This window comes from Vulpes vulpes, chromosome 14, assembly GCF_048418805.1.
Source record: "Vulpes vulpes isolate BD-2025 chromosome 14, VulVul3, whole genome shotgun sequence".
NCBI classification, from domain to species: domain Eukaryota; kingdom Metazoa; phylum Chordata; class Mammalia; order Carnivora; family Canidae; genus Vulpes; species Vulpes vulpes.
The window spans coordinates 133,430,681-133,455,501 of record NC_132793.1 but is presented as its reverse complement, the minus strand read 5'-3'; the positions used below and the strand labels follow the sequence as shown (position 1 = coordinate 133,455,501).

The 24,821-nt window shown below is 54.7% G+C and overlaps 2 protein-coding genes across 4 annotated transcripts in view; one reads left to right on the top strand and one right to left on the bottom strand.

Annotated features, from left to right (window-relative positions):
* Positions 1–1,194: 1,194 nt before the first annotated feature.
* On the top strand, positions 1,195–7,163 carry SOD3 (superoxide dismutase 3). Of its 2 annotated transcripts, XM_072737981.1 has the most exons (3): positions 1,279–1,387; positions 4,217–4,303; positions 4,713–7,163. In XM_072737981.1, exons 2-3 carry the CDS (start codon positions 4,287–4,289, stop codon positions 5,467–5,469), a joined length of 774 nt encoding a protein of 257 aa, XP_072594082.1. In that variant the 5' UTR covers positions 1,279–1,387; positions 4,217–4,286; the 3' UTR covers positions 5,470–7,163. The 2 variants fall into 2 exon arrangements, with proteins under 2 accessions (XP_072594081.1, XP_072594082.1); XM_072737980.1 differs by lacking the exon at positions 4,217–4,303 and having other exon boundaries at positions 1,195–1,387.
* A 5,633-nt stretch (positions 7,164–12,796) lies between these two features.
* The window catches only part of CCDC149 (coiled-coil domain containing 149), a 103,174-nt gene continuing 91,149 nt past the window's right edge, over positions 12,797–24,821 (bottom strand). For both annotated transcript variants that reach the window (XM_072737978.1, XM_072737979.1), the window contains one exon: positions 12,797–15,446. In XM_072737978.1, coding sequence (XP_072594079.1) covers positions 15,067–15,446 — 380 coding nt within the window. In that variant the 3' untranslated portion in view covers positions 12,797–15,066. The remainder of the gene's footprint in view (positions 15,447–24,821) is intronic.

The following is a 24,821-nucleotide window of genomic DNA, read 5'->3' as shown; positions in this document are numbered from 1 at the left end:
TTTTGACTAGTCACAGGCCCACGTCTGGAGCGAGGGAGGGAGTCAATACCGCCTGCACGGAACGCAAGTGCACTGGTTTCCAGGCAGAAAACTGAGGCGCCGTTGCCAAAGGAAGTGGGAATAGACGTTCCCAAAGCTGGCTGCACGCCAGAATGACCAACTTCAAGAAAAATAACAACAGTTCTAGGAAGCTGGCAATTGATTCCCTCAGCCTGGGGTGGAGCCTAGAAGTCTAGGTTTCCAACAAGCTTTCCTGCTGCCAAGACTAGCGTCTGGGTCTCCAGGGGCCCCCGTCCCTCCCTCCCCACTCTGCACTGGACGGATCTGTTGACACCACTGTTCCCTCCCAGAGTGCGAACCCCCAGAGGGCAGAGGTCCAGGCAGCAGCTCTGGGTACCCAGCCTGGAGGAGTGAGCACCCACAGCATATTCGCAGGCGGGCAGGCAGGCCGGCAAGCTGCCTCCTCCCTTGTGGGCTTTTCTGGGAGAGAAAAGCTTCTATTTCAGGAAGGGGCTGCTATGGTTGAGGAAAGACCGCGGCAGCAAAGGCAGGTAGGCCACCAGGGGGAGAAAGGCTCCCGGTCCCCTGGGCCACATCCTCTAGAAGCTCCCGCCACAACTCGAATAATAAAGCGACCACAACAGGTGATGATGATGGTTTGTGAGGATGACTGTGTGCCAGCCACCAGGTCAGCGTCAGGTCCCCATTTTCTAGATGATGAAGGGGAGGCCCGGGGGTGGCCAGGGGGGGCTCATCCCGGAGCGCAGTTAGGAAGCGACACAGCGGGGCCTGGGCAGCCTGGCCCACGTGGCCACTACCCACCTGCCTCTCACCTCTCAAAGGGGGAGGGATGGAGTCAATACTCCATCAGCTCCAGGGGAAAACATCGGGGAGTTGCCAGCCCGTTTCCTCCTTAGCAGCATCCAGCCACAGTAAGTCAAAGGCTGAGAACATCAGGGAAGAGCAAGAGGCCTCTCAAGAAAGCGACCATTGTGCACCTCTCCAAAAAGGCTATTTCCTGCCTACTTCTTACCATACCCCCTCCCCCCCGCCCTGCATGCTGAAGGTCACTGGCTGCATCTGCACAAACCAGTGAAGTCACAAGAAGGAAAACTTGGCTGGGAACCGGGGGCTGGGGAGGGCGGAGGTGGAGACAGACACGGGGGTGGAGTCGGGGGAGGAGGTGGCCAGGCCGGTCTGTGACAGGGGACCCTCCCAGAGTCGGCCCAATGGCCTGCCTTCCCTGCAGTGACAGTGACCGTGAGCTGCTCCTGGGGGCTGGCTTGCCCGCACGCCCACAAACAGCCCAGCCTAAGGAGTCAGCCCGCATTCCTGGCCGCTGCTCCCTACTGCTCAGAAGGAAAGCTCTCTCGGAAGAGCTGGGAAGGTGGGTGCCAAGTTGAGGTTCCTTTCCTTCTGCTCAGAGGGTGCTTTTGATGAGTTTGAAACTGGGGCGGGGCATCTGGCGTCTGCTTGGGAAAGTACTTGATTATCATCTTTTTGAGAGGGACACACCGATGGACAGAACCTGGCTGCTCTGAGGGGGACGAGTGGGGAGGAGGGGGAAGGGAGGCCTCGGGGGACAAAGGAACTGCTGTCCTTTGCACCTGCCAAACACCTGCCAGGGTTCAAGGCCAGTCCAGGGTTCAAGGCCAGTCCCAGCGGACTTTAGTGTTTTGGGAAAATCTGGAGTGAGGAGGGCTGCCTCTCTGGATGTTGCAAGCCTTGGGTGGGCAGAGCCACCCGCTTAGGGGAGGGGGAGGGCCCAGCAGGCTCAGGCTCACATCCAGGGCTCCTACCAGGGGGTGAGCCAAGGGTTAGGAACACAGGGCAGGTGTCAGAAGGGCCACGGTCTTCCCAGATCCAGACCCAGGAAGGAGGCACAGGCCTCGTGGCTTCCTCTGTGCTCTTTCTCCGATAACTGTCTCTCCCAGGCAGGTGGTGGGGTCCCCCAAACCACATAGTCATTCCCAGCTCCATGGGGGGGGGCACTGTGCACATGCCAGGTGGGTGGGCCTCACGCGGACTGGCCTCCGGGAGGCAGAAGTCAAGGCTTGGAGCCAAGGAGTCAGGGCTCGCTTGGGGCTGCGGGCAAAGTTTTTCTCCTAAGGAGAAAGACTCTCCTTAAGATGTGAAGTGTTCCCCAAGCATTCCTGAAAGAGGCGGTTTCACGGACACACCCTAAGCAATCTGTTTGTGCTCCGTCTTTAAGGAAGAGCTTTCCAATTGGCAGAGCCCTCCTGCAAGGCAGGACTGCTGGCGGGAGGGGGGAGGCGGGGATGATGAGGATGATGGAGAGCTTGCGGCTGAGGCCTGGGAGGGTCCGCAACCTGGGGCCCCAGGGCGGTAACCCCGTACCAGGCCACGTCTGAGGTGCTGGTACCCTGCACATCGCTTCCTGGGCTTCTCCGACCTTCCTGCCACTCCTTCTTGGATCCCTTCCTGGGCACCTCCCGCTCCCAGCGGATCGCCCTGAAAGTCCTATCAGCAGTTTCACTCTGGGTGCTAAGGGCTGCCAGACACTGGGGACTTTCGACCTACCAGGCCCTGTGCCACGTGCCTTGGACTGGAGAGCCGTTCCGTGTAGCGCCTGGACCACGCACACGTTCCAGTCCTGCTGTTGGCTACTTACTGAATACGTACACCTTGGGCAAGGCATTTGTTTCTCTGTAGCTCAGTTTCCTACTCTTTGGAACGGGGATCACAGGGTTCTCGCCTACCCGACAGGGCTCAGGTGACACTCCTGTGGCCTGCCACACACAAAGCGCTTTGGGGAGTGCCCGACTCGGGTTCACTACAGCAGTTACCCTGCAACTCTGCACGAGACCCTTAGAGAGTGAGTGGCAGAGTCAGGCTTCACATAGGGAGCTTCAAAATCCATCCTTAAACAAACAAAAAAGATTATATTTATTTATTCATGAGAGACATAGAGACAGAGGCAGGGACACAGGTGGAGGGGCTCCCTGCAGGGAGACTGATGCAGGGCTCGATCCTGGGACCCCGGGATCCTGCCCTGGGCCAAAGGCAGACGCTCAACCACTGGCCACCTGGGCATCCCCGAATCCATCCTCTTAATGGCCATACTAGACTGCCTTCCTGTAATGGTTCCAGGAATAAATACTCCACCCTGGAGTTTGCTTTGAAAATGGTACCTGCCTTTGCAATCGCGGTGGACCCGCACACCAGTTCTGCGGGGGAAGCACTGGTCCAAGAGGACGGACTTAAAAACAGGAAGTCAGTCTGACATACAGCATCTCATTTGACCCTCACCGTGGTCCTTGGTGACATAGCCCAATTTTACGGGGAGCTGAGACAGAGTCAGTCCCTTACCCCACAATCTTGCAATTAGTGGACACTGGGATTAGGATTGGAATCTGTGTCTGACCCCAAAACCCTGGCTGGGTCCCAGAGCCTTTGATGGGAGCTTTAAAGTCGTAAGAACTCACGCCCACTGAGTCGGAATCTCTTGGGCGAGGCTTGTGCATGTGACTCTCAGGAACCAGAATCCAACGTGCAGTTGACACTGAAAACCCCTCCCAGCGACGCTGCCCCTTCAAGTGCCAGACCCATGTTTCCAAAGGGCTCCCAAGCACCCACCTGCGCACTGACCCGCCTCTCGCCCCCGGTGGAGACGTGTCCCAAATCCATGCCCCCTCCGTCCCTGCCGCCTCCACCCTGGTGAAGACCTCTGTCCCTTCCCGTCTGGGTGGCTGTAACCAGGCAACTCCTGTCCCTCTGGCCACCTCCATTTTTTCCCTCCTCCGTGTCTCCATCTCTCCCTGGGCTATTCCCACCCCTTCTTCCTCGTCCCCCAAAGGCCAGCCCACATCCTTTCTCGTGCCCCGTTTGTCTCATCGCCCTCTGCTTTAACATTTCCACCAGCTCTAGAGCCCTCCTCCAGCTCCCCTGGCCCCGCAGCTAATATCCACACTCCTCAAACCTAGGCCCTCAGCCCTTAGCTCTTTAAGTTCCCTCCCCCCCTGGCCCCACAGGCCATGCAGCCACCCAGAATTTCCCCTCATGCCCTTTCACAGGCTGCGAAACATGTCATGTTGTGCCTCCTCCCTCAAAAGCTGCTTGCCTTAGGAGATCAAGTTCGGGTGTCCTCTCCTCCGGGAAGCCTTCCTGGAGTTCCCCTCCCGGGGGGTGGGGGGTGGGGGTGGACACTCCTCCTCGGCCCTTCCCCAGCACAAGACTGGCCCATCTTCAATCACAGGATGGCGTTAGAATGACGTGATGACATGTCCGTCCGTCGGCCAGGCCCTCATTCAACAATCCCATATTAAATGTCGCCTGCAGCCAGGTGCGGGCCCAGGTGCTGGGGGGTGATGAGTAAAACGGGAGTTTCTGTCCTGCAGTGTGTTGCGGGTGGGCAGGGAAGGGGGGACGAGGCGCTCGGGGGCGCGCGCACCGCTGGAGCCGCAAAGCCCAGGGAGGCGCGTGCAGCAGGTGTCAGAGGGTCACTAAGGGCGGGCGCCTAGGGACGGGCCGGGGCTGCGGCGGGCGCCGGGGCAGGGAGGCCCGGACTGCCCTCCGCGTGCCCTCCGCGTGCCCTCCGCGTGCCCTCCGCGTGCCCGAGCGTGCCCGAGCGTGAGCCGCGGGATGCCCGAGGGCGCGTCCCGGGTCCGGGTCCCTGGGCGGGGCGGGGCGGGGTGGGGCGGGGCGGGGTCTCAGGCTCGCTCTGCCCCCCCCCCCGCCCCGGGTGCCCGCAGGTGCCCGCCCCCGGCCATGCTGGCGCCCGCGCTGCTCTGCGCCCACCTGCTGCTGGCGGCCCCCGCCTCGCGCGCCCAGGACGAGCCCGGCCCCGGCGCGGCGGCGGCGGCGGCGGCGGCGCAGCTCAGCGACATGCACGACAAGGTGACGGCCATCTGGCAGCAGCTGACGCAGCGCGCGGCCGAGCCGGGGGCCCCGGGGACCGCGCTGCACGCCGCCTGCCGGGTGCAGCCGTCCGCCTCGCTGGACGCCGCGCAGCCGCGGGTGAGCGGCCTCGTGCTGTTCCGCCAGGCGGCGCCCGGCGCCCCGCTCGAGGCCTTCTTCCACCTGGACGGCTTCCCGGCCGAGCGCAACGGCTCCCACCGCGCCATCCACGTGCACCGCTTCGGCGACCTGAGCCCGGGCTGCGAGGCCGCGGGGCCGCACTACAACCCGCGCGCCGCGCCGCACCCGCAGCACCCGGGCGACTTCGGCAACTTCGCGGTGCGCGACGGCCGCGTGCGGAAGCACCGCGGCGGCCTGGCCGCCTCCCTCGCCGGCCCGCACTCCATCGTGGGCCGCGCCGTCGTGGTGCACGCGGGCGAGGACGACCTGGGCCGCGGCGGCGACCCCGCCAGCCTGGACCACGGCAACGCGGGCCGCCGCCTGGCCTGCTGCGTGGTCGGCGTGTGCGGGCCGCTGCCCTGGGCGCGCGCGGCGCGGGAGCACGCGGAGCGCAGGAAGCGGCGGCGGGACAGCGACTGCCAGGCGGCCTGAGCGCCGGCCCGGGGCGCCCCCACCCCACCCCCGGGGGCCCCGACGCCCCTCCCCGCGCGCGCCCCCGGACCTGCACCCCCGGACCTGCACCCCCGCCCCACCTCGACCCCCCCCTCTGCCCCCCGCAGGCCCCGACGCCCCTCCCCGCGCGCGCCCCGGACCTGCACCCCCCGCCCCACCTCGACCCCCCCCTGCCCCCTGCAGGCCCCGACGCCCCTCCCCGCGCGCACCCCCAGACCTGCACCTCCCCCCTGCCTGCCTCCACCCCCTCTCAGTGACCCTGGAGGCCCCGGGGCAGGGGGGACCCTGCAGGCTCCGACATCCCTCCCCGCCTGCGCACCTCCGGACCTGCACCCCCCGCCCCACCTCGACCCCCCCCTCTGCCCCCCGCAGGCCCCGACGCCCCTCCCCGCGCGCGCCCCCGGACCTGCACCCCCCGCCCCACCTCGACCCCCCCCTCTGCCCCCCGCAGGCCCCGACGCCCCTCCCCGCGCCCGCCCCCGGACCTGCACCCCCCGCCCCACCTCGACCCCCCCCCCCCTCTGTCCCCCGCAGGCCCCGACGCCCCTCCCCGCGCGCGCCCCGGACCTGCACCCCCGGACCTGCACCCCCCGCCCCACCTCGACGCCCCCCTCTGCCCCCCGCAGGCCCCGACGCCCCTCCCCGCGCGCGTCCCCGGACCTGCACCCCCGGACATGCACCCCCCGCCCCACCTCGACCCCCCCTGCCCCCTGCAGGCCCCGACGCCCCTCCCCGCGCGCGCCCCCGGACCTGCACCCCCCGCCCCACCTCGACCCCCCCTCTGCCCCCTGAAGGCCCCGACGCCCCTCCCCGCGTGCACCCCCAGACCTGCACCTCCCCCCTGCCTGCCTCCACCCCCTCTCAGTGACCCCGGAGGCCCCGGGGCAGGGGGGACCCTGCAGGCTCCGACGTCCCTCCCCGCCTGCGCACCTCCGGACCTGCACCCCTCCCGCCCCACCTCGACGCCCTCCCTCTGCACCCTGCAGGCCCCAACGCCCCTCCCCGCGCGCGCACCCCGGACCTGCACCGCCCCCCTGCCTGCCTCGACCCACTTCCTCTGCCCCCTGCAGGCCCTAACGCCCCTCCCCGCGCCCCAGGACCTGCGTCCCCCCTCCACCTGGCTCCAGCCCCTCCCTCTGCCCCCGGGGGCTCCCATCTGAGGTCTCCCCAAAAATCCCTCCCTGCTGAGGCCCCCAACCACGTACGCGGACACGGCCGCCTGCATCCGGAAGGCAGCCCCCCGCCCTCCGAGACACTCATCCTGAGCTCTGAGGACCCCAGGACCTAGCGATGTGACCCATCTGCGCGCCCAGACACCCCTCCCTGCCCGCCCCACCCCGAGGTCCCTTCTTATCCTGACACCCCTCTCGTTATTCCAGGAGCCCTGAAATCCCACTTTGCCCTAAGGATTCGGTCCCAGCCACCCCTTAGATTCCTTCGAGGGGTCCTGAGATCCCTCATGAGGTTACCCAGCCCCCCGTGCCCCCGACCGACCCACCACTTCTCATGCACGATGCCAGCACCCGCTGCCTGCAGTCAGGCGCCCCTGCCCGGTGTCCTCAGCTGCCCCTCGCCCACGGCCACCCCACACAGAGCTGCTCCTTGGGGGGGGGGGGGGGGTGCTGTTTGAGAGTCTTTGTGTTGCACATTAAAACTCAACAATTTAGACTGCACTGAGGCCTTGGTTATTTATTTGGTTTGTTAGAGGCTCTGCTCCCAGGCTCAGCTGCTACTTGGAAATAGCAAAGGTACTTCCCAAGTCTCTGCAGGGTTTGTCCTTATGACCCTCCCTCCAAGTCTGCTGGCCACAGCGTTCGGTCTCTGGTTGTCATTCCTTCCCTGTGGATCCCAAGATAGAAGGCACCAGGATCACGCAGGAAAGGGGAAAAAAAAATACGGCTTTCTGGGCTGGAATCCAAAGGGAAAGATGGACATCTATTTGCAACAAGCTTCCTGGTGATTCTGGGGCTGGAGCCACTGGCCTGGCACACGGCTACCGCCACCTCACTGGGCCTTGTGTCTCCTCGCATGTGCCTCTGAGTGCAGCCTCAGATCTGTTCCCCAGATGGTGGAGAGCGCCCGGTGAAGCAGCCGAGTGGGCAGTTTACAGGGAGGTGGCATTGCTATCTGAAGTGGCTGGCCTTCTCCACGACCAGGACAAGGACAATGCTCTTCTTCTCCACTTCTTGACACAAAGGCCGTTGGAATGGTGGAGCCCAGTGGCAGGCTGATTTTGAATAAGACTTGGATGTTCAGCTTCTCTTTTTGAAAATTAGAATCTGTACAGAGACTAGATCAGAAAGGGTATCCACCTTCATTTATTTTATTTTTTAAAAAAATTATTAGAGAGAGCAAGCAGGGGGAGGAGCAGAGGGAGAAGGAGAGAGAGAGACTCTCAAGCAGACTCCACGCTAAGCGTGGAGCCTGATGCAGGGCTGATCCCAGGGCCCTAAGATTATGACCTGAGCCAAAATCAAGAGTCAGTGGCTTAACCGACTGAGCCTCCCAGGCGCCCCTATCCATCTTCATTTATTGAATAAAAGCACTCAGAATAACTTTCTAACCTCGTTGGGTAAACCCACTTTCTAGCTGCAGCTTTTCCACCCTGGTCACTCAGAGGCAGCTTCCATTGCTCCCAGACTCTCAAGGCAGAGTCAAATGGAGCCTTGGCCAGCACCCCATCCCCAGTGGGTATTTTTACTTCTTACTAGGACTAACTTGTTAATTAAAAGTCTTTCCTCGAACCCCAGTTGACACCCGGAGAGAAAGGTTTTTGCCTGATGACTTTGCCCCACCGAGTGGTTCTCACTGGTGTGAAGTGCTAACTTGAACGGGGCAGATGAGCACAGAAGGGGAGCCAGCAAATGGAGTCTTTAAATATCCCCATCTCAACAGATGTGTGTCCCTAACCCTACAATTAAAAGCTGTGAAAACGAGGAATCAGGTAGGGCCCACCGTGGAGAGGCACAAAAACCCCCTCTTGACTCTGCTGCCCCAGTGATGGGTTACTTCAGGGTCATCAAAGGAGGTTTGGACTTATTTTTAGGCGGAGATGGGTGCTTCTGACGGTCCATTTGAGCTATCTCAAAATGTCAGACTGAGCAGCCTATAAACAACAGAAATTTCTTTCTCGTAGCTCGAAAGACTGGAAGTCCAAGATCATGGCATCGGCACAGTCGGTCCCATAGAGCTGTCTTTGGGATCCATAGCCAGTGCTGTTCACTGTGTCCTCACATGCAGGAAGGGGTTAGGGATCTCTCTGGAGCCTCTTTTGTAAGGCTCCCCCGTCATGACTTTGGGACCTCCCTAAGGTGTCATGCCCTGTTACCATCACCTTTGGGGGCTAGGATTTCAGAGTATGAATTTGGGGGAGGGACACAAACTTTCACATCATAGCACCTTCTATTCTTAGTTTCTCTCTTCACTACCCTTGCCCCACCCCCAAGACTAAAGAGATACCCTAGCGGACCCATCCCATTTCCTTTCTGTCCATTAAGGGGAATTGGATTGATAAACTGTTCCATGGGGCTCCAGAGACGAAAAAACAAAGGAAATAATAGAAGGGTGAACTACAGTTCACCGTAGAGGCAGAGGTATGCATCTAGCAGGGTGGTTGACAGCTCAGTAGGCCTCAAGCAGGAAGGCCTGTTTGGAAGCCCAGCCCCGCCACCCTCAGGAGCTGTGTGACCTGAGTAAGTCACTTCACCCCTCTGGGCTTGGCTTCTCTCATCTGTAAAAGAAGATCATCATATTGTCATGAGGCTTAAACCAAGTGTTGTCTACGAGAGCTTTATAGCGTAGCACGAAGACCTAGGTGTCTAATAAATGTCTAATGGACAGCAACGGCTAAGGTCGGAAAAATAGTTACCTACTAAGGCATTGGACTACCTTGTGAGGTAATGAGTGTCCTGCAACTAGAAGGATTCAAGTAAAGGAAAGGTTGCTTCCACTTTGGTTTGTAAGAAAGTTCCCGCATCCGTGAAGAGGCTGGCTGGGATGAACCCTGATCCCAGCTTTGGGGGGGTGCAGGGGCGGAGGCAGGGGGCGGGAGCGAGTTCTGAGACCAAGGAAGACTGCGAGCCAGGGGTACAGGCAGGCATCTGGTTTTGGGCACAGAACCTGATGTGTGCCACCCAACCCGCCCACTGGACCCCACTTGGCCCTTGGAGGCTATTTTTACCCCTCTCATCTTACAGATCTGTTTTGTTAATCTCCTTATATTCGCTGTTTTGACTTCCCAGCCAGCTTGCTAATCAGTTTGCCTGTTTGACTCACAGGGTTTGCATTTGTCACTGAGACTTAAACACACACTTGTTTTGATTTCTTTTTGTAAAATTAGAAGCGTTTGATGTAATGACTCTACCTAGACACAGCTGGTAAAGTGAGAATAATGCTCAAGTTTGCACAGTTTAAACACAATGTAGACAATAATTAGAAATGCTATCTTTAGATGTTTAGGATAAGCTTTTTCTCAGAATTGCAGTGAGTTTTTTTTTTTTTTCCGAGTGGGGCTTTTCAGTGCGTATATATACAGAAACACTAAAAACGTAAGAAAATAGAGCAAATCAGTGAGTGCTTTGGTCAACTTGAAAGACTGCAGGAAATAAACCAACTGATTTTAGATCTGGCATTTTTGACTGAATGCATAAAATCTTTACATTCTCCATAATTTTCACGACTGCCGTATGATCTAATAATTTTAGGTGACAGATTGCGACTGATAAGTTGTTACAGTATGCTAGAAGGAACAGCCTACATTGTGGGCCTGCAATGGGGGTAGAGAGAGAAAATGGTGCAAATAATAATCACCATTTATACCAGGTAATCAAAAAAGATATAGTTCATGATGTTTGTAGAATCCAGTAACATAGGGTCTGCAAATGATAGAAGTTACTTCTTTCCTTAAATATAACTACAAGATAGCAGCTGGTTTGTGGCTTTTTTTTTTTTTTAAGCCAATTGTTTTAAATTTCATAGGCTATCACTGGCCTCGGCTAAGATCCAAAATATATTCCTGGGCTCACGTAGATTCCAGAACGTCAAACTTGTCAGTATTGTACAAACTTTCCCTATTAGAAAGAAAAAAAAAAATCCCCCTCAGTCGAGAGGGGCTGTGCAACGTAAGGCGGCACATCTGTATCTATCGTTTTAAATTGCCTTCATGCTGTATCAACTTGCTTTGTTTTGTTTTTGGGAGCAATCATAACATCGGGAGACAGGTCCTTCTTATTTTTTCTGCTTTTCATTTCTAATTAGATTCACTACTGAGCTCTCTATTGCATCTCTGATTTTTGAATTTTTCCCTGTTCAAAAAGACATCTGGAAAAAAAAAAGGGAATATGTTAAAGTAGTGGGTTAAGGGTGTGGGGGGTTCTTTTTTGATATCCTAACTGAGGGTTCTTTTGGCTTTTTGACATCCTAACTGAGCCGTGTCATGGTACCCTCGGTATTCATTAAGGACGGAGATTTTTTTTCCAAATGGAGGCTTCCAGAATGAAGGCAGAGGGAGTAGGTACTCAAAGAGAGGACTTTTTTTTTTTTTTTTTAAATAATTTATTTACTTGAGAGAGAGAGAGAGAACAAGCAAGGGCAGAGGGAGAGGGAGCAGGAACCACCCCGCTGGGCAGGGAGACCAATGCGGGGCTCCATCCCAGGACCCCGAGATCATGAGCTGAGCTGAAGGCAGATGCTTAATCGATTGAGCAACCCAGACTCCCTCAGAGGGGCCTTTTTCAAAGAGAAGTTAGGACACCAGGCTGACCAAAGGGCTGCAGAAAAGCGACAGAGTGAGGAGAAGCCCCAGTTTTTGGAGGAGCAGAAAACCAAGAGGGGCGAGGGCCTGCTGTAATTTTAAGGAAACACGGTAATACCAACCAGCTGGTAGCTGGTCTTTGAAATTCCCTGAAGACAGAATGAACCTTTTGTGTCCCATGGTGAATGGGGGTGTGAATGCCCCCGTGGGCCTCACTTCGGATGTCCAAAGATTCACCCCAACACCCCAATGACTGATGCCAGAACCCATCTTAAGACCTCCTCGTCGCGATGGTGGCGTGTGCCGGGGACCGACGGCCCAAGAGGATCGATAATGGGAAAATGCACTTAGTTTGAGATTGCCAGGTGGAGCAGCTCCAGCCGGGGCTGAGCTGGGTGCCACCGGGGGCCTCCGAGCTAGCTCGGGGAGCGAAGCTTCTGGAGTAGCTGGTGGAGCTGCAAGGGGGAGACCAAGGCGGGCAGAGGGGGCATGGAAAGAGGCGTTAGGCGTGAGAAGTGCCCGGTTTAAAACAGCCACTCCATTGCCAGGGGCCTTAATTAAAAGAACGACACACGCTCATATGTAAAAATCCACACCTAGAGGCTCTCCGGTACCGAGCGGTCACGAGAAATGCAGGATGTGCAAACAAGCTTTCATTAAGAGACCTGTCGGCTCCGTTTCATTTATCCAGACTCCTCTGCAATCTGCCAGCAACTGAGCTGGAAAAATAGCGCAAGGACAGACACACTTGAAGAGGCCGACAAAGGTGGGAATGTCCCAGCGACAAAACAGAGCAGATGATAAAGCAGCCAGGGAAGCGCAGAGATGGGGCGGCATTGTTCTTCACCAACACCCAACCGCCGCCCTGCCCCCCAACTCCAGACTCTCAGGAGCACAATATTCTGGCCCTTTTAAGGGAAGAAAATGAAACAAAAGCAGATGTGGGGTTCAGGGACAGTGCTCCTGGGGGCCCATGCACACCTAGTCTCAACTTGCCCCTACGGTTGCTCGACACCTGATTTTGTTTTGGCGTTCACGCTTTTAGGGTTTGCATGTCCCGTTCACATGGTGATCCCGAGGAACCCACCCCCTTCTCGGTAATTCCATCTCCCTCACCAGGGGCTGGTTTAGACAGAGGCGTGTGATAATTCTGGCCAATGACATGTGACAAGAACTAGGTTTCTTGCTCTTACATGCATACACGGACATGGGGGAGAAACTTCCTTCTTGCCTTTGGACACGAATGCGAGAACAGGTGATTGATGCTGGAGCTGTGGCAGCCCTCTTGGCAGCTTGGGGGAGTAGCTGACATTGAGGCAGGCAGATGGAAACCCAGATCCTTGATGACTTGGCGAACAAACCAGCCCCGGGATATCCTGCTTCTGAAGTTCCTGTTATGCAACAGAATTCATTTCCCTATTGTTTAAGTTTCTTCAAGTGTGAATTGTAGCTGAGGGTACTCAGACTGATGCAAGGTTACCCGGTGGAAGCGGGGGAGAGAGAATGCTGTGCACTTTCACGATGACTCTCAGAAAGACAAAAAACAGCCAGAAGTGATTGCCGAAACTCCCTTTAATGTCTGTGGAACAGAGGAGCCGCGTTGGGCTGGAACGGCAGGGGCGAGACAGTGCCACACGGACATATGGGGCATTGTCAAGGTTACACATGTGAACAGGGTCAACTCATTGGCTCCAACTCCATCTAGTGACACAAAACCCTCCCAGGCAGACTGCACACACAGTTCGTGTTATCAGTCCCCCTGCCCCCCACCCCCACCCTGATCCCCACCCTCTCTGGGACTCACAGTAGTTTCCCTGCCCGTGATGGAATGTGATGGAGTTTATTATAAGCTCTGCTTTCCAGCAGGTGATTGAATGGGCCCTAAAGATGTACACCTGGCCGACTGTGTGTCAAAACCAGAGCTTCCGTGGGGAGAGATTTTTCTTTTTATTATTATTGTATTAAATCTGGCTGTGATTTCCTTTGGTGGCTCTGGCGTACGATGCAGCAGTGCTGAACATTTGCAGATAGTTAAGGCCTAGTGCCGCAGGAAAATTATTTCTGTGGCTGCTGGCCTGTGCAAGCTCTGCAGCTGCAGAAGCCACCTCCCCGGAGAGGAAGCGGAGGGGGCGGGTCTGGGGGGCAGGGAGACGCTGAAGCGCAGGGGGATGAGTGGGGCATCGAGGTCTGAGGGGCAGGGGCAGGTGGTGCGTCCAGGAGCAACAGCGCCCCACCTCGGACATGCCCCTATTCCACTATTGGGGTGACCTCTGCTGAGTGGTAGGAAGGCAGCTGGAGGCCCACCCAGGCCCCAAACTGGACCTTCTTGTCTACACCCTGCTTGCCTTCATGGTGAGACAGCACAAAATCCGACAGAGCTCCTTCTCCGCTGGCAGAGTCACGCCAGAGGTGACACGTGGCGGGCTGGCCGCCCCCGGGCAGGGTGCTCACCTGGGATCACAAGCCTGCCGTAAACATCTGATGTTTCGGATGAATTTTCATCTTGCCCACCCCGGGAGCCTCTCTTTTTCCTGCAGGAGAGCCTCTCAAAGGAGCGATTCTGGTTCTTGGGAGGGGGGGTTGTATTGAGCTTTGGGATCTTGTATCGGGCCTTTCTGGGGGTAACGAACTGAGGTGAGCTCGAAGATAGGTCTATTGTTTGACGAGCCCTCAATTTTCCGTAGCTCCAGATGCCGCCTAGAAGAGCTAACTTTATCTGGAAGGAAAGGACCAGGAGGTTGGACATTCCCTCCTCCCACCCTTGATTCTTGGTTCCCCAGTCCCCCAAAACAGGCTGTAATGAAGTTACTTTGTTTTCCTCTGTCTTTCCACTATCGGGCCACTTGCTCTGTGTCTTGTGTCTAAGATCCCAGTACCTGGTGGCAAGGGGGGGGCGCAGCCCTAACACCGTGTGGAGGCGCGGAGGGTTTCACGCAGCACAAGAAACTGGATTGGCCCTAAGCAGTGATTTCTGTTTATCTCGTCCCAACCCCACATGGCCAGAAAACCCTACAGGCCAGAGAACCCTATATGCATCACAGGTTAAATGCAGAGAAGCAGCATTCCCAGGTTGTGGCTCTTATCTCAGAAACAAAAAAATCAGAATACCTTCGGAGTCCCCCTCCTCCCGTCTTCTCCCTCCCATCACTCCAGGTCGATTAATCCTCCAGAATTACAGGCCGGAGAACTCAGCTCTAGCAGTCAGCAAACAGGTCTCCACGGGGACAGTGGATTTCAATCCGGAAACCCAACCTTCTGGGCCCGCGTAAGCCCCTGGGCGCCTGCCAGTCGGTGCCAGGACAGACAGGGCCGCGGGCAGGGTGCCCAGGACACCCATGCTGGGAGGTCCCCCCGGCCCCGACATGAGGAGGCAGAGCCGAGGGCCCTCTGGACCCATTATGCTCAGTGACACCTTTCTCTCCGGCCGCCGAACCGTCACAAAGACGGGGACCTGATGAAAAACCGCATCCGTTTCTAGCTCTTCCCATAATTTTGATCGACATTAAACGCTAATAGAAAAACATCTTACCTCTAATAAAACTAACGCGGGCGGGGAGCCGTGTGGCCGCCGCGACTCTGGGCCTGGCCGTGTCCACGGCGGGGCGTCTCCCGCAGAAAGAGATGACACCGAGGAGCCTGAGGACCCGCATTTAATAAATCAGACTGTGGCGGCACCGTCAGGAGAGTCAGGGTGCCGCAGGGCCCGCGCCTCCTGTTGCTCGCTGACGGGGGGACGGGTCTCAGGAGAGCGGCTCCCCCGGGCTGCTCTGAGGCTTCCTGCGCCCCCCGCGCCCCAGCGTGTCACCCCGCGGAGCCCTCGCCCCTCAGGTTTGCAGGGCGCTCCTGCTCGCGCCGCCGCCCCCGGGGGGCTCCTTGCTGTCCCCTGGGGCCGAGGCTCCGGCTGCTGCCCGGCTGGACTCAAAGGAGCCCGGGCGAGATTTGGGGGCGTCCCCCCTGCAGGCCATCTGGTGCCTCCGGGCCACCCCGGGGCTCGCTCGGCTGAGCCCTTCTGGTTCCAGCGCTGTCTGTGCCTCTGTCATTGTCGTGATTTCCCCCACCAGCCTGTCGGTCCCTTCTTCCTCGGAGGCCACCGAGGGGTCGCACCGGTCCCCGTGGCTCTGGCTCGCCGGGGCTCGGACAGCCAGCCTGCCCGCATCCTCCGGGGCGCCCCGGCTTTCATCGCCATCCGGCTTCGGATCCTCCCCTGAAACAGAGCCGGACGGCGTCAGACCTCTGGCCTCACCTGTCTCTCCTCCCGACCTCGGGCCCACGTCACGGGGGCTCGGAGGCGGGCAAGGCCGCTGCGGGGGATCGGGGTCGCGGGGTAACAGAGGAAGCAGCCACCCCGGCGACTGCGGGGTCACCGGCGGAGGGAAGGGGAGCAGAGGCCGTGGTCCGCAGCCACCCCTTCCCGGCACCTGCCCCTCTCCTGCTTCCCCCCCAGCCGAGCCTCCTGGGGAAGCATCTCAATTGCGGACAGAGGTTCTGCAGATCCCGCGGCTCAGCAAAGACCTGGGATGTTTAGTAACGAAAGGAGGTGCTGGTGGCCTTCCGGGTGGGAGAGGGAGAGAACAGTGTGGGAGGGATTTAGGGTCCTCCGTCCTCCCATTCACCAACAGCACCTCATCCTTTGATGCAGACTGCGGATGCTTCTTTGGTTTCTTTTTAAATTCTTTAACAAAGATTTTATTTATGTATTTACTCATGAGACACAGAGAGAGGGGTAGAGACACAGACAGAGGGAGAAGGAAGCTCCCTGCAAGGAGCCTGATGTGGGACTCGATCTCAGGACCCCAGGATCATGCCCTGAGCCGAAGCCAGATGCTCAACCACTGGGCCCCCCAGGTGCCTCTCTTCAGTTTCAGTAAGTGCTACATGCAAAAGAAATGCTAAGCTCCCCACCCCTCCTAATGAAATTGTTCTGCCCAAACCTTTTCTCTAAATATCAGAAATTTTCAGGGTGCCTGGGTGGCTCAGTTGGTTAAGCCTCTGGCTTTGGCTCAGGTCACAGACCCAGGGTCCTGGGATCGAGTCCTGCACCGGACTCCTCACTCAGCAGGGAGTCTGCTTCCCCCTCTGCCTTTCCACCCTGTTCGTGATCTCTCTCTCTCTCAAATAAATAAATAAAATGTTTAAAAAAAATAAAAAATTTCTGAGCCCAACTAGACTGGCAGGGGATGGGAGGGAACGGGGTCCTGAGAACTTGGTGTGTAGCCCCATCCTCCTCCTCACTACTCTGTGATCAGGAGAACTTGTCTGGCCTCCTTTCCTCAGACACAAAACGAGGGGCAGGACTCTCCGATGTCCCTTCCAGACCTAAGCAGCGGTGGCTCTGCAGGCCTGAGCCACACTTTGGCTGCCACCTCCCAGCGCCTGGTTGTGTGCATTCAATGTCAGGCTCTGAGGTTCCCAGAGGTCAAGGTTTTCTTAGTCTTCAGGCCAAACAGGGGTGAAATGCATGGAAGAGTCTCACGGGGCTGGTTTCAGGGGAAGGAGTCTGGGGAACACTTCTGGGTATCCCCAATGGGACCTGGCAGGCCTCGGATACACGGGGATGCTTTCAGGCTGGCAGCTGGGACTCGGGGAAGCTGAGGGAGAACTCAGGATGGTGAGAAATCGCTGACCCGTTCTGACCATCATCTGCCTGCCTGGGACCTTTCCCCGGAGCCTCGCTGCATCCAGGATCCATTTTCATTCCTTTCACGTAGATCTCCGCCCGCAGCCTCATTTCCTACGGTTCTCTCATGTCTGTGTGTCCTTCCATGCAGTCTGTGCTATCCTGCAGTCTCTGCAGGCACCTAGGGCCCCCCCCCCCAAAGTGAATCATGCCAGCTGACGCGGTTTAGTGCTTTTCTGAGTCGGGCTCGGGGCTCAGCATTTTACATGTTTATCTTATTCCAGAATGTAAGCAGTGGGGTGGGGGGTGGGGGGGCTCACCTGACTTGTTCATAGTGCTTGGCATATTCTAAGCATTCAAGAATGTTGATAAAAAGTTCCTCACTTTCCTTTTTTGGATAACATACATAAAAGTGTGCCCATCGTTAAGTCTACCCCTCACTGAACTTGCACACTGGGGACACACCCATGGAACTAGCAACCAGGACAAGGGGCGAAATATCACCAACCCCCTACAGCCACTTCCCAGTCTCCTCCCCTAGGTTCCTTCCCAGCTGCTCTACTGCCAAGAGTGACCACTAGCCTGCACGAGACACCAAAAGAGGAGTTTTGCACGGTCCTTGGAGTCGGTGCACGAGGACCGTACTGTATATCCTGGTTCGCGTCTGTGTGGCTCTAAGTGTATGAGATTGATCGATGTTACTGTCTGCGGAGTTGGTTCATTTGAATGCACCACAGTGTTCAACAAATATTTAAGCACCGAACGAAAACAAGCGGTCCGCAAGGAAATACAAATGGAGGGCAAACCTGAGAAACGACGACATCGAGCTAACTAAAGATACCGAAATTGCAAAGAGATGCAATTTTTCATCTACTGGACTGGAAAAATTAAAAGGTTTGCTAAAGCTCAGTGTTGCTGAGGATGTGGGGAAACAGGTACGATCATACATTACAGAGGAGAATACAAATGAGCAAAACGCTGGGACAGGGCATGTAGGCAGTCTCTGTCGCAATCCTAACGACGTTTACCCTTTGAATCAGCATTTTCATGATTAGGAATCTACCTGTGGATGTTGGCCCAAAAATTTCAAGATATATGTACCTAGATGCTCACTATGGCATCGTGGTTTTATTTTTGTTTTTTAAGATTTATTTATTTATTCATTTGAGAGAGAGAGAGAGAGAGAAGGGAGGAGCAGAGGGAGAGAATCTTCAAGCAGACTCCCCACTGAGTGCGGAGCCCAACTCAGGGCTCCATCTCACCACCCACGAGATCACAACCTGAGGCAAAACCAAGAGTCGGATGCTTAACTGACAGCGCCAGCCAGGTGCCCCAGGACATTGCTTTTTTTGTAGCAGAAACCTAGAGAGAATCTGAGTGCCCCTCAGATTTTGTTTATATTCGCAGAGTCGTAATAAATTTTTTTGGTGGTGTACACTAAAACTTGTAAGTTGTGTCTAGGGGGGCAAGCTGAGGGTCAGGACAGAAAACAAGCATGGACGAAGACTTTAAATTTAATTTTATATCTTTCTGTGTCATTTACATTTCACTCATTCATTCATTCATTTTTATGTATTTATTTATTTATTTGTTTATTTATTTATTTATGTATTTATGTAGGCTCCACGCTGAGCACGGAGCTGAAGGCAGAGCTTGAACTCAAGACCGTGAGATTAACACCTGAGCTGAGATCAAGAGTCGGATGTGTAGCCAGTTGAGCCACCCATTTGCCCCTCTGTGTCATTTATATTTTAAACACGTGCTTGTGGGACGCCTGGGTGGCTCCATGGTTGAGTGTCTGCCTTTAGCCCAGGGTGTGACCCCGGGGTCCTGGGATCGAGTCCCGCATCGGGATCCCCGAAGGGAGCCTGCTTCTCGCTCTGCCTACGTCTCTGCCTCTCTCTGTCTCTCATGAATAAATAAAAATCTTTAAAACAATAAACATGTGCTTGTATTATTAATTTAAAAAGGTAAGATATGCAACCCGCAAGATTTTATCACCAGTTACGGTCTCGGCTTTCCTTTTCCGCACTACGCTGTAGACCTACGAGCCTCCGTCCATGGCTTCCGTTGCCCGGCGCTGATTCACAGCTCAGATCCTTCCGTCTGGCCTGCGTCCTTCCTACCAGCCAGCGCTGTCACCACATCCAACGCTCCTCTCCGTCCCCTCCTGTCTCCTCTGTAGCATGTTTCTAAGGGCCACATCCACCTCTCGAGCTTCTCTCCCTTTGGTTCCCCAAACACTGTATCCTTCTGTTTCTCCCTCAACCTAGCTCGGTAAGGATGCCGTAGTCGTTTCCCGTAGCTGCTGGAACAAATTACCACAGATTCAGCAGCTTCAAAGAACACACATTTATTCTCTTATGATTCTTGAGGTCAGACGTCCAAAATGGCTTTCGCTGGGCCAGTACCAAAGCCACACGCCCTTGGAGGCTCTAGAGGGAAGATGTGTCCCCTGCCTCTTCAGCTTCTAGTGGCTGCCAGCGCTCCGTGGCTTGCAACAGCATCCCTCCAACCACCCCTGCCGCGTGGTCACGCTGCCTTCTCTCTTCTGTGTCTGCCAAATCTCCGTCTGCCTCCCTCTTACAAGGAGGCATAGGAGTCCATTTAGGACCCATCTGGCTAATCCGGAATAATCTCTCCAGCTAATCCAGAATAATCCTCTGTCTCAAAGTAAATCAATCATGCTGGCACGTGCTTTCACCCATCAAAGGCCACATTTACAGGTTCCAGGAATTAGGACCTGAGATCTTTAGGGGCCATTATTTAGCCTACTCTGGATGCCTCCTGGGTTCCAGATCTCCGTCTGGCCCCTCAGAGTGGGCCCCCCTCAGCTATGTGCCGTGCGTTTCCCTTGTCTTCATTCACTCTCACTCCCTGGCAGTCTCATGACCTCAATTCGGCCCCCAAATCTGTGTCTGTGGCTCTGACCCCTTTCTGCCGGCGATGCACCTCCGGGTTTCTGGCTGCCAACTGGATTCCCCGACCTGGATGATCTGGAAACCTCCTCCCCCTTCAGCCTCCCCCAGTAGGTGTCCTGGGGCCTGCCATGCCAGGACTGGGTTCGTGGCGATTTGGGCTTCACACCTTGTATTACTGTTCTCTCTTTTCCTACCCATCAACCGCCGGGTAGTACTTATGCCCCCTGGGCCATGAACCAAAAGCAACCTCTCCACCACCCAAATTTGAACGTGGAAACCCCAATCCTGAAAGTGATGGTATTAGGAGGTGTGGCCTCTGGGAGGTGATTCAGTTTAAATGTGCTCATGAGGGTGAAGGCCCCATCATGGGATTAGTGCCCTTTAGAAGGGGAAGAGACAGCAGAGTTCTTGTTCTCTCCCTCTGTCTGTCTGTCTGTCTCTCTCTCTCTCTGCCGCTGAGGACACAGCACATGGTTCTCGGCAAGTCCAGTAGAGAGGACCCTCACCAGACACTGAACCTGCCAGCAGCACCCTGATCTTGGACTTCCCAGCCTCTAGAACTGCGGGAAATAAATATCTGCTGTTCATGAGGCTCCCCTGATAGTCTCTTGTTAGAGGCGCCTCGGCTGATGAAGACACTCATGGCTTCTTGCACCTGCCTCTTCCTCTCCTTTCTCAAGGCAGACCCTCCCCGGGCACGGCTGGATTTCTAAGGCCTCTCTATATAAGTCACGAGGTGCATTTCCCCAAAATTTCAGCTGGATTTGACTTAACACCACCTCAGCCAATGGACAGGTGAGCATTCAGAAAGCAAGTGCAAACCACTCCTGATGGTTCATAAACCTACACCCTGGCGGGCGACAGCAATGTGGTGACTAGTTGTAGGATCTGTATGAATTTTTGAGGATTATTTATATGATTTAGAAAGGCTCGGCATTCAAAAGTGTGTAAGGCTAATTACTTGCAGCCTAAAAAGTCGCTCAGTCTAAAAAGTTTGAATTAAAAGGCAGCCTAGGATTTCTACACATGTGACAATATTATTCTACGCGTGTTCCATTTTAACCATGCAGATGGTGCATAAAGGTATCTGTTAGTAAGAACAGTGTGTGTTTTGAGCATCGATTTATTTAATTAAGTGACTGCATGTGGTCGTGAGGCTTTATTAACCTAATCAAGCATTTACAAGTGCTGAACCCCAGAGTTAAAAACTCTGAGAAACTCCAGAAGAAATGAAATGTTAGTGAGCTTTGATGCACCGTTAGGCCTGAAATGGGACTGAGATGAAGGGACGCAGGAACGGGTGGTGGGAGACGGAAGTGGTGGGTGCGATGCTTGGCACACTGGAATCACGGGGGGCAGGAGGGGCGACTCAACCTTGACCACTGTCCCCACACCCCAGGCCCCACACCTCTGGTACAAATTTGCCTCCCCCGTTCCAAAAAAGCCATTTTCTTTCTCTTTAGCCTTTTCGATGTCCACAGACAAAGCCCCAGGGACAGAAGTTTGACCAGGTCTACTGTATCCTGTCTCCCACCTGCTGTAGTGACGGGCAGCAGCGTCTTACTGTCCCAGGAGCTCACTGACTTCGGGAACTTTCCTGTACCTGAAACTGACGCTGTTGCTCGTATTACAGTGAAACCCACGAACATACAAATGTGCAAGTGACGCAAGCCTTGATTTTTTTTTTTTTTTTTTTTTTAGAAAATAACCAGATCAGTTCAGCCAGAATAATGTACCTTCGTTCCTAATGGGTTTCTTTGCTTCTTGTCTCCCCCCCCCCTCCCCCCGCTCTGATCCAAATGGCCTGGGGAGGGACCTCGCCTAAAACTTTGCCACTGCAAGTGGGGTCCGCGAAGAGTGGTGGCACCGCGGCCTGGGAGCTTGTTAAGACATGTAGGATCTCAGGCCCTGCCCCACGCCTCCTGGTTCAGAGCCCGCATTTTTTTATTTAATATTTCAATTTATTTATTCATGAGAGACACAGAGAGAGAGGCAGAGATACAGGCAGAGGGAGAAGCAGGCTCCATGCAGGGAGCCTGATGCGGGACTCGATCCCAGGATCCTGGGGTCACACCCTGAACCAAAGGCAGATGCGCCACCCAGGCGCCCCCAGAATCTGCACTTTAACGAGGTTCCAGGCGATCTGGGTGCACATTATAGCATAAGAAGCATCAAGAGCTTTACACACAAATCTATTTGTGTAGTCACTAATCTGTCTGAGCTCCTGGCCTGACGTTCTAGGCCTTGAATGACTCAACCTCCATCTACCTTTCTACTGACACCCCAACTCCTGCCCTTGTAGCCCCGCACTCCCCCCAGCCCTGCCCCTGGGCCTCTGCCTGCGTGGATGATGCCGCCGTGTCGCCTCCGTCATGCAGGCAGGCGGCTGGCTCCATCGCCACTTCCGCTCCAAAGCCCGTGGGACTCAATCCGGGCAGATGTCATCTCTACAGCACCCTAATCTCCACAAAGCCACGTCTAGACCTCCGGGGGAACCCTGTGGTACCTTTTTACTCTTTCACCCCTTTAGTTGTTACTTAGGTGTACTTGGCTTATAAAGATCACCTGGAGTACAAGACCTTACCTGTACCTTACCAGTTTTTATTTTGTATTTATTGTTATTTTTTTCCCCATCAGTGTTTAAGCTCTGTCAATGTTCTATATATAGTGGGGACTCAATAAATAGCTTATTAAATGCTCAGGCCTGCAGACATATATATGAATGTGTGAACAAACGAACGTATCAGATATGGAGATGCCACACGTACATAAACGAAAGCAGCCCTTGAACGTATGGTATTTGTTCGAGGCTGTATTTGGCTTGTGACCCGAAGAAGTTCTTACAATGGCACTTTTGGGAAAAAAAAAAAAAAAAACGACTTCTAACTCACACATTTAGCTACATCCGGGGCAGCTCAGGGAAGCAATAACATAATTTTCATACTAACAAAAGAAAATTTTTATGGTGGTTGTACAGGGGCTATGGGAAACACGGAGTCAAAATGAGCAAGTTTCCAACCAAGGAGCAAGAATGGGTAAATTACGGTCCTTTCTGCAGTTAAATTTTTCACCAACGTGAGATGAATAAACTCCTTCTGGAAATTACTCTTATGAAATTACTTCTTCCAGGACACTTAATAGTATATTCCGGTGCCCCTGAAAAATTAATTAACCTTACCTGTAACAACCTAACCCCTAAACCATTTGCGCTGTTTTTACTGTGGGTCAGGCTAATCTTCTCTACCTTAATTTACATCTAAGGAAGGGTGGTCTAAATTACACCGGGGCCTTTTGGTCGCTGGTACTTTGCCTTGTGCCATTTCTTTAGATGACATTCTGCTCATGTCCAAACGCATGAATCTTTTTTAAAATGGCAAACCTCTGAGATTGCCAGGGAGAACTTTTCAACCTTTTCTGGGGGTTGGAGGGAGGGTAGCAACACTGCTGCCACCCTTAGAGGTCAAAATACAGCTGCAAGCAGGAGGTGGACAAGGCCATAATTCTACTGTTTGGTCCTATCGGGGAATTTTTTTTTTTTTCCTTTCCTGAGGAAGTCTGGATTTTCAGAGCCTCGTGACCATAAAGATAGAGGGGCTAGGCTCCATCCAGGATTAGATTACGGGTCAACAGCAAGATTTATCAATCCTCTCCACCCTTTCGTTATCTGAAAGATATCTAAAAAGTACACCCAAGTCATTTTCAGGAGACAAAGAAAAGTTACCGAAAATGCCACAGCTGTTGATCTGTATAACTAAGGCCTTTGCTACTTGCTGGGGGAACAAAAATCTTCCTTTAACTCTGTGATTCTGTTAACTCTTATTCTGCGAGAGTTCTGGTTTTCCTTCGGGAATGGACACATAGTGTTGCCATTTCCATTAAAGAAGGATTTTTGAGCTAGCTCCGCCTGGGGAAATATTATTAGAAAATCATTGTAATTATCCTGTGCTGTTTTAGCAAACAGAATTAGCGTCATTAATACGTATTAATAACAAAACACATATCAATAATGAGGAGGCAATCAGCTGATATAAATGCTTTATGACACAAATAGTACAGAACAAAAAAATATTCTTCTCTAAAAGATGAAGAAAAAAGTAGCTCTTCACAGAAAGACTGTTAGTCTCCCAAAAATGTGTCACCCTCCCACATTGGCCCAAAGGGGACATTCATCTTCTTTTGTTAACTGATCTCCGATGGGCTTTGTCCTCCCAAGTGGGAGCTTCTTTCACTTGGAATTAATCAGAGATGCGGCGGTGATGAGACCATCCCAGACGCTGACAGCCGCTACATAAATGCTTCCTTATTCCCACCCGCACTGGTGAAGGACAGGCCTGGAACAATGAGAGCTAATGATGGGACTCTGGAAGCTATCATTTCGAATCAGGCCATTACTTATGCTACCCTTGTGAAAATCAAGCCCGGCTCATGTTGCATTTCAGTTTAGCAGGCCTGGGCCCACCCAGGGGCTCTGCAAGCTCAGAGCAGACAGAGGGCTTCAGATCTCCACGCGGACACCGGGTGCTGGCATGGGATGACCACTGGCCAAGGCACGCTCCAGCCTGCACGGTGGGCCGTGGTATGTTACAGGCCAGACTTGCAAACAGCCGCGTGCTGCTGGCTGGAAAGAGCCGCCTTGCCTTCTGGCCAGTGTGAAAGCCACCCGAGTCAGGGGCTCTCTCTCTCTAAGAATTCTCCTTGCATACGCTTGGAGATCCTCTCTGTTGAAATCCTAGACCTGTCCTATTCTTACCATTCTATGCACTATTATGAATGATTGAGACAAGCTTCAAAACAGCTGTGCAGATGCACGAGTGAGCCTTGCTGAGCCCAGCTCAGATTAGCAGAACTGCTCACCTGAACCAAAGACTCCTGATAAACAGTACATGGTAGCTGCTTCCAGTTCTACATGTTGGGGTGGTTTGTTACACAGTGGTAGCAACGGATTCGACTAGTTAGTACAGTTTGATAAAAGCACAGTTTTTAGGTCAGATAATCATCAGGTTAGAAAGACAGGGCAGCCCAGGTGGCAGGGTTACAATGT